Source organism: Eleutherodactylus coqui, chromosome 5 (assembly GCF_035609145.1).
Source record: "Eleutherodactylus coqui strain aEleCoq1 chromosome 5, aEleCoq1.hap1, whole genome shotgun sequence".
Classification (NCBI taxonomy): domain Eukaryota; kingdom Metazoa; phylum Chordata; class Amphibia; order Anura; family Eleutherodactylidae; genus Eleutherodactylus; species Eleutherodactylus coqui.
Genome location: NC_089841.1, coordinates 203,934,892 through 203,944,797, shown reverse-complemented (window position 1 = coordinate 203,944,797; position 9,906 = coordinate 203,934,892). Strand labels below are relative to the sequence as shown.

Below are 9,906 nucleotides of genomic sequence, written 5' to 3'. Positions count from 1 at the left end.
AGAATAACCGTTCTTTTGGGTTCTGAGAAGTTAATCATGTATGATTGTTCTGCGCTTGCCTGGCATTTTAGATGTTAAATTCCTTATCTTGCATATTCATATTGTGTCTATGTTTTACCAACCAATGGTAATACATGAATTATAATAAATTTGAATTATTATTAATCAAAGCATGCGCCTCTATAAAAGCTGCTGCCTGTCAATCAATAAACAGATAACTTTGATCATGTTAAGTGGTGTGGTGGTTGGAAAGTTATTTTTCAAGCTCGGCTATCCTCTAACTGAATTTGGACCCCAGAAGCATATCGTATAGCAAATAGTTATGTTTGCACTAACAGACATAAGAGCACATGGTTATCAACTTTGAGCATTGGTTTTCATGCAAATTGCAGAGTTGTATAGATACAGTCTACCCATCATAGTTACATTCTAGAATAGCTTTCTCACGGGCTACAGATGGCAGCCATTTTGTTCATTTCCTAAACTACCCCTTAAATAACTGAACCACTTTCAGGTAACAACTATGACAAATAAGCATGTTAAAAAAAGACTACAAAAACAAACTGCGTACCCAATAAGTTATAATAATTTTTATTCATGTTAGAAATTCTATCAGTGTTCGAACATTAATATTTAGAGAGTTTGTACAATTTCCAATGTTTGAAATGTAAACCACACTAAATCACAAAAATGAAACAAACACATTATTGTATGGTAGGGATTATAATGCTCTTTCAACGTGGTTAACCCGTTCTCTGCTGGAGTGGTTTAGCAATACCCACTGTAAAAAAAAAAGAAAAAAAAAAGGGTTTTGCTGTCCAACTCGAAACCATGAAGGGGTTAAGTGATACTTTGTCCGGTGTTTTTAATAGCATGTGTGCACTGTACCCAAATTTCATGTCTCCCAATGGTATCAATACATATAAACTCTTTAAAAATATACTTCTGTCAAAAAAGACTTGATCACTACTATGTACACTACAAAAATAAATTTTCATATAAATAAATTATATGGCATATGTTTATCTTTGTAAATGAAATGACACAAAACCCACTCCTGCCCAATCAGGCAGACAATGAGACCCAGTTTGAATAGTTTTTTCCTTTTAACTCCTTACTCTAAAATGCTATGAGTCTTTAATGTAAATGTTATATACTCTCTCCTATTTAACATTAGTAAGCATTCTATACAAATAAAAATTCCATTAAAAGTAGCCCATAGCTGTAATAGTGTTTTCCAATAGAAATAAAAAATATCCCTGCATTGTCTTGTTATAAACTGGCATGACAAATACTGTAAGAACACATTCGTATTATACAAAAATATAAATATTAAAAAACATACAAAGAAAAACATTGCCAGCTACTGTCCTCCCTTTGCCAATGTGACTATAGGAGATATATATATATATATATATTTATAAAGTCTATACTGTGCAGAAGGCAGCACACTAACAAGGGAGCGGGGAGATTTGGCCATGTATGTGTGTGTAGTAGGAGACTTGGGGAAATACAGCTTAGAGTCCATTAATATTACAAATGCCAACATGTCATGATAGCACAGAGATGCTCAAAAATATCATCCGCAAGTACATTAGTGACCATCTTAAATATGACTTGTCCGTGGGATGAAGTGCACCTGCTTGGGAACCATCTTACAGCATAAATATATAGCATATTGTATGCCATGTTATAAAGTGTCTAATTGAAGCTGATTGTTTATAGCTGCAACCAACCTAGGAAGAGAAGAATGAATGAATATATATATATATATATATATATATATATATATATTAACAGATATATGATATATTGCTTTTCATTTAAAGCCTGAGGCTCCTGGTCAAATATTGGCCAAACTTCTACTTGTTTGAATAGGATATATATAAAATGAATTCTGGACAGCTCTGAAAGCTACTAGGTGAGACTAAGACTAAATTTCACACAGGTGAGTGCGATCTCATCGCATCACCAAAGTGTGATGTCCCTGTGGATATGAGGCTTTTCTGTGTTAAAACCGCCTCGCATCACTTCAGAGAAGTAGCGATCCTCCGCTGTAGCTTTTAGACATTTTTGGCCTCATGTCCACGAGGAAATTATATTTAGCAAATCCACGCGGGAGAAAAAACACAAATCCACATCCCATAGGAATGCATGGACCATCCGCGGTTAATTAAATAGCCGCGGATGTCATTTTAAGTGATTTGCGGATTTCACGCGCGGGAAAAAAAAAACGTGGCATGCTCCATTTTAACACGGATCATGCATGTGGGAGCTCTATTTCAATTGATCTCCCGCATAAAAAAAAAAGACAATTATAGTGTATCCGCAGCAGAAATCCGTGCGGGCCTGATTTTCCCCCGTGGACATGAGGTGAAATGACCCAGCGGAGGATCACAGAGTGGTTCCCATTGTTTTCAATGGGAAAACCTCGCGTCACACTTGTGTGCATGCTGCACGCCATGCGATGCTATGCTGGCCCCATTGAAAACAGTGGGCGATGCAAGGCGTTCCAAGGGAAGAGATCTACGATGCGCTCCGCCTGCATTCACTGAGCGATCATCGCTCCTGTGTAAAAGCGCAGGAGTGATGATCGCAGAGATGACTGTTGGGCGCCCAATAGTTCACTGCAATCAGGAATGATGGTAATTCCAATTCATGGAGCTGAATTACAGACTAGTTGAGGATCACTGTGCCATACATGACCATTTATGAAATGAAGGTAGTTTTTCAGGTTGTGCCATGAAGGTTTAGCTTTGAAGTGTATGAAGAATGTGTACGCGGCTCTAACACTGTAAGCAAACGGGGTCCATTGTTGTATTGCTATCTATACGGATGGCAGTGATCTGGACACGGAGACAATTGTGGTGGTCTCAGTGTGCTTATGTAACAATAGCTTATAATGAAGAAAGGCAGCTACATATTCCTGGTTAGATTGGTTTTGAAGACTTTTAAGTGCCTTAAACTTTTTTTTTTAAGTATTTCAATTAATATTCCTCTACCACCCGGCAGCATGCAATGTGATGTACACTGCAAACCCCCTGCGGCGCATGAAGAATGTATACAGTATATCCATGTACAAAATAAAAAGAACATAAAACTCATCATCTGAATTAAATTAATAGCATAAAGGTAAACTCTGAGCAAAACAACATATCTATGTCTGTAATAGAGGAAGGGAGGTAGATAGGGAAAACATTTACAAAAAAAAAAAAAATAGTAGCACCAACATAAGGAAAAGTTAATGTAAGCGATATTAAAAAAAAATGTATCATTCGGATGTTGTTCCGTCCCCTTTATCACTTTGAAGTGCTTTAATTACAAAAAAGACAATTTTTAACACTTAGCCAGCCGTGAATGACAACACTCATGATTGGCCAAGTAGCCCCTAAGCTGGAATGGCACCAAAGCAATTGTGCCAGTTGCCATCCCACAAAACTACACATAAAGGGTATAAATAAAAGACTGATTTGTAAAGTCTGCAAATCACGCTTGCTAATGAGAATACAAGTCTCCCGCAAGTAAGTGCTGAAGATGAATAGGAGAAGACTCCCAACATTGCAGGTTTTTTTTACATAAGCACACCAAGAATACAGAACACAGTGGAACAGACTCTACAGTATCACATGAGACAGGTGCACACACCCAGACACAAGGACAGGCAAGAGACAACATTGGCTAAGACAAAAATTCTTCGTATCTGCCCATCTGAAAAGAGAAGAGAGATACTCACGCATAGCGTGTTTGAAGAATCATCAGTAACATACTACCACAGGGTTGTGATATGAACATTAAAAACATCAAAAACAGAAAAAACCTTTACACACATAAAACAACACCTATCACGGAAGCAATATTTGCATAGAAATTATACAAGTACATTATACAGTATTTAAGCAGCAGAAAAATATGCTGGATCTTATATCTAGATTAAAGTGTGGCACAAATCCTGTACATTAAGTAGAGGGGGCAAACGAGCTTCGCCCCCCCTGGTAAAAGGAGCCGAGGAACTCCGTAGTTATACTAACTTTACATAGTTCTTTTGTATATTACATATGTATACACCTTTTAAATATTTATAGCAATATTTAACACATTTGTACAATAGATTACAGTAATAATGAACTGTTTTGTCTTGATGCAGCATGTCCATTATAGAAAACCTCCAGCAGCTATCGGTAACCAGTCTGGAAATTCTGTCCCGTCTTTGGCCATCAATGATTCAGAATGTGTTGACTCTGTAATAGAACGGAAAACAATGAAGTAACTCATTACGAATTGCCCCGATCTTTCATATTCCGCATGAAATGACAACGATGCAGCGTGTTTCGTTGAAATACTGTTATGCTGTTCCTCTGCTGCTCCTCCTGGAAATATAAGGAATGCATTGTCAAGTGAGCATTATGTATGGGGTGTGTTACTACACAGTCTGATACTGCGAGCACGCATCGGGATAGTATTAGACTGTGTAGAAACGCGTCACACTGACAATAGTGACTCCTTATTGTCAATGTATTTATACTTCCAGGAGGAATAAGAGAGGAACAACATATATGAGTCATGCAGAACTGTTATTTCATGGGGAATAAAAGTATTTACGAACAGATGTGAGGAAAGTGGATAAAAACTCTCTTTAAAAGCATTCCTTCCCAATTTAAAGAAGCATATACTGTGTTTCCCTGAAAAGAAGACCCTGTCTTATATTAATTTTTGCCCCAAAAGAGGCACAGGGTCTTATTTTCGGGGGGTGTCTTAAAATACTCACCTAGCAGACACTGTCCGGGTCCTTCCCGCTGGTCTCAGGAGCTCCGGGCAAGCTTCCGTGCAGTTGTCAGCGCTGAAGGAAACCTCTCTTGCTGGTAACAGGGTTGAATTTCCCTCCACCAGCAAGAGATTGCTCTGATTGGCAAGCGCCATGGCCATTCATGGCTGTGATTGGTGCATCAAGCGCTGGCTCTGATTGGCTGCGGCACTCAGCCAATCAGAGCAAACTCTTGCTGGAGGCGGGGATTTCAACCCTGTTACCAGTAAGAGAGGTTTCCTTTGGCACTGACAACTGCACAGAAGCTTGCCCGGAGCTCCGGAGACCAGCGGGAGGGAGTCGGACGGCGCCTGCTTGGTGAGTATTGTTTTTTTTTCACGTAGTGTAGCTAGAGCTTATTTTCAGGGTACAGTTTATATTTCATGACCCACCCCCCACATAGTGTAGGTAGGACTTATTAACGGGGTAGGTCTTATTATTGGGGAAACACAGTAGTATGTAAAGATTTCTCTATGCTAATTTTACATGCATTCTACAGGTTTTTCACATCTGCAGGTCTCTGTCATATACAAGTACTTGAACTTTAGGTCATTGCTGGGAAATATAAAAGCTCACACATGAACAGTTCATTTTTTTCTCTCTCAAGAGATCACATTTAATAGTTAATGACAAATATTGTACCTTATTTTGAGACATTTCCTCGTGTCCTTTCTTCGCATTCAACATCTTGCAGCTCTATCACTTCTACTTTAGAGTCCCTTCTCTCATAGCGCACATTAAAAGGCACATGAGGATCCTCATAAGGTCCATGATCATCTTCGTGATACTCACTGTAAAATGGGTAACTACCACGATTATTGTGGCTACACACTGAAGGGTGAACAGCAACAGTAACTGAAGCCGAAGCAGTCACAGTAGTAATAGGCTGGCAGTAGGCGGGCACTGAAGTACCCGCTGGAGCAAAAGCAGTTCTCCTATTGCTTTGTAAGTTTGGTCTCTGTCCTGAGCGATCTCTGGTACTAGGACCAGCATGGTTCTCAGTAGAAGATTCAAAAGCATCCCTGCGAGGTCGATAAGGAGGTGGCCGTGACTGTTCCCTTGACTCCCACCTCTGATTTCTTTTAGGGCGCCATTGTTGTTGAGGTCTTGGGTCTTGTTCAGGCTGTGTCCTCTGACTAGACTGGCTGTGTGTGGCATCTGGCATTACAACCTAGAAAGTAAAATACAAGAGTTAGAAATACTATAGAAGGGCTTGTTCACATCCGAGTCCGTTGAGAAGCTCCGTCATTAATTCCATTTAAAAATAGGGCTAAATAGTGCAGCATGCGGCTGAAGTTTGTCCTGTAAAAAAGTTGATAACGGAACAAACACCACTAGAGCCAACCAAGAACGTTCGGCTCTGTCGTAAGAGGAATCCATTCGGGCAAGGGGTGGCGTATTCCTGCTCCCCAAACGGAACAGGAAAACAGAACCCGCGAGCGCTAATGTGAAGGAGATTTAAATTTGGCAACCAGACATTACAAGCTTTAATAGCTTAGCGTAAAATACATTTCAGGAAACCATTCACTTTCTCACTGTTTTCAATCTACTAATTACTATTAAATAATGTAATTTGACAGGTGTCATTAAAGCTAACTTCCAAAGCAGCAATGCGATCAAGCAGGGCAGTAAGGCGCTGTTCGCATGTCAGTCACAGCCTCCTTTGGGAGCCACTGTCAATAGTTCTATCCGGTCTTACGGCAAGAATAGTACCGCATGCATGCATGTTGGAAATCATGATGGACCATATTATTAGTCAATGAGGCAGTTGGGCATCGTTCAGATCTCTCATACCACACCTATTGCACATTGTCATGGCTTCTGTTATGACCGAACATAATGAAAGCTGTCTTCCAGAACCTCGCCAATAACATGCTACCAAGAAGTTGAAAGCTTTTTCTGCTTCTGTATTGTAGAAATTGTACAGCTGTATCTCATTTGTGGCCTGGTTTCCTATACTTTCTAATGATTCTATCCTTGCAGTAAGAGAAACCCACCATCCTAGCAAGTTTTTGCGGGCGTATGCCTTTACATACACCAATATGAATACAAGAATAGGACTGCATCCTGAGCAACTGATTAGACAGGAGGCGAGTTTTAGACTACATCAAACATCCTTTGGGCTGTTCTCACTGGGGAGAGTGAAATAAGTGACAGCCAGACTCTTCTTTTTCCCCATCAGAACAAAATACTGTACATGTTAATATCCAACGTGGCTGATTTTTGTCCCCAACTCAGGACACTCCCTTTAGATGGTTGGCTGGTTCTGACAAAAATGGCAGCTCCGACTGGTGTTTAGCTAGTACGTATGGTCACCTTTAGAATACCATGCAACTTTGTTACAGTGTCTGATTATAGGCTTCCCTAATGGAGCAGGACTGAACAACAGCCAAAAAGTAATCACTGAGTAAATTAAGCAGCAGGTGACTGCCATCCATTGGGGAGTGCTTAAAGTGACCCCCCAGTCCTGGACAAACAAAGACGGGCTCACCACTTTTCTGACTACCTGATGCACACTGTGTATTAGTATGCATCAGTAGTGTAAGGCACTAGAAGATGCTCTGACTGTCCAGTTTTGCTCACATGGGCAGCACTGGCCAATCAAAGCAGCATATAGTGTCTTATTTTAATGATGCATACTAATGCAGCGTGTTTATAAAGTAGTCAGAGAAGTGGTGGGGTCATCTTTGTTTGCGTAGGACTGTAGGGTTGCTTTAAATATAATTGTTTTACCTGTTGTTAGTATGGTCCATCATCAGTGCAGATAGAAAACCTAGTACACTCTTTGTAATAAAAAATAAATAAAAATAAAGCCCCTAGAAGGAGTTGTTGTTTTGCAAACTCGGCATGCAGTTACATCTCAGGCAGATATGTAATGATCAGAGTTGTGGCGTGATTAGATAAACGGTCTTGTCACCGGAGGCCCTAAAAGTGGTGTCCCCCTTGGCCTATAAAAAGGCTCTCAGAGACTCCTTGTGTGTAGTGACCTCTTCTTCCACTTGTGTAGAGCTTGTTGACCACCAGGTGCCTCTACGACACAATCAAAGCGATTTTACCAAGTTAGCAGAGTTTGAGAGGGGGCTCATTATTGGAATGCGAGAAGCTGGAAGGTTGTATCAACAAATTGCCCCCTACGTGGGCCATTCTGACCAGCCTGTTAGGAGGTGTTTGGACCAGTGGATGCATGAGGGCACGCACACAAGAAGAACGGGCTCAGGATGCCCTTGACAGACCACCAGTAGAGAGGATCGTTCCGAGAAGCATGTGCAGCTCCAACGGTTTCATTGTCCTCCATCCAGAGACAGGTGGTACCATCATTACAGTTCCCTAAGTCTGTCAGAACCATTTCCAGGCACTTGGCTGAAGGACATTTGGTCTCACGGTGCCCATAATATGTACTACCTTTGACTCTGTTTGCAGTGGTGTTGTTAATGACGAAATGGATCGCTATGAAGTAGAACCGGGTTGTTTTCAGCTATGAATCCATGTTTAGTTTGGGCACTGATAACGGCCGTGTTTGTGTCTGGAGACCTAAGGGTGAACACCTCAATCCTGCTTTTGCTGTGGAGGGGCACACTGCACCCACTGCTGGTGTGATGGTCTGGGGGGTCATCGTATATGACAGTCGGTCCCCCCTTTTAGTAGTATGATGGACAATGACAGCTCAGCAATATGTTCAGGACATCCTGCAGCCACATTTGTTGTCTCTCATTTCGGCTTCCAAGAGGCATTTTCCAGCAGGATAATACTCGGCCGCACACACGAGGGGGTCACAGGAATGCCTCCACAACAATGCCACACTTCCGCGGTCCTGTATGGGACCATCTGGGACACTAACTTCAAGAGCCTACAAGTTTACAAAATCCAGAGGCTCAGTTACAGCAAATGTGGACCAATGTGCTGAAGGATACCATACGGAACCTGTATATCTCCATGCCCTCCTGTATCACATCTTGCATCCTAGCTAGAGGCGGTCAACAGGGTACTAGAGCCTCCATGCCCACCCGTATCACATCTTGCCTCCAAGCTAAAGGCAGTCCAAAAGGGTACTAGAGCCTCCATGCCCACCCGTATCACATCTTGCATCCAAGCTAGAGGCGGTCCAAAAGGGTACTAGAGCCTCCATGCCCACCCGTATCACATCTTGCATCCAAGCTAGAGGCAGACCAACAGGGTACTAGAGGCTCCCTTCAAGGGGTCAGTTTTCTGCAATAATTTACTATTTTGCTGTGATACTGTAATCACTTTTATCAATGTTACAGTTACCCATATAAGGTTTCATTCAATTCCGACAACTCTCTCTAGGTGCTTGATTTATTTTTGACAATGATTGTATGTGTATTATAACATTTTATATAACGACTTTGGATAAAATAAAAGCAGTACTTACAGAACATCTAGGGAAGACCGGATTTCTTGTGGCTTCAACAATAACTTGATGTGGAGGGGCTCCAGCTCTTTGGGCTTCATACTGGTGAAATTCCTCACTGAAGCCAGACACTGTAGTTTGTGAGCTTGACTCGGAGTCTGAAGAGTCTGACCCTGTCTGTGCTTGTTGTTGTAACACTGGAAACCTCACAAAGTTTGGAGGCACACCTAAAGATGGTGTGGGTAACCGATCTCCACCATTCGTTGGGGACACCTAGAAAAACATTTTATGTTACATACTATACCATATACCAGATACATCCACTCTCATTTTAGCTCTAATTTGGTTAAGCACTTTAATCACTCATGAAACTAATTCAACACAATATTGTGAATACAGCAAAACTCTTGAATTTGGAGCCATCCACTGCACAACCTCTGGGTGACTCCAAATAGATATATATGGGATAAAGATCTTATGACAGAATATCACAAAATCATGTTACTTTGAAAATGTGGCTACCTTGTGCCACACATATCTGGACATGTCCAGCCAAGTGGAAAGGTAAGGAAGAACACACTTGTATGTATGTATACATACAATACCATACAAGTACTATATGTAGTTTTGTTTTAAATGGGTTGTCCGCTTGTAAACTATTAATGGCCTATGCCCAGTATAAGTCATCAATAGTAAATTGGTAGGAGTCTGCTGCTCGAAACCTCTGCCAATCAGC

The 9,906-nt window shown here is 41.1% G+C and overlaps 1 protein-coding gene across 2 annotated transcripts in view; it reads right to left on the bottom strand.

The window, feature by feature from the left end:
* Positions 1-575: 575 nt before the first annotated feature.
* The window catches only part of PTCH1 (patched 1), an 82,981-nt gene continuing 73,650 nt past the window's right edge, over positions 576-9,906 (bottom strand). For both annotated transcript variants that reach the window (XM_066604081.1, XM_066604080.1), the window contains exons 22-24: positions 9,192-9,443; positions 5,444-5,972; positions 576-4,238 (exon numbers count right to left, since the gene is read on the bottom strand). In XM_066604081.1, the coding sequence (XP_066460178.1) occupies positions 5,445-5,972; positions 9,192-9,443 (780 nt within the window). In that variant the 3' untranslated portion in view covers positions 576-4,238; position 5,444. The remainder of the gene's footprint in view (positions 4,239-5,443; positions 5,973-9,191; positions 9,444-9,906) is intronic.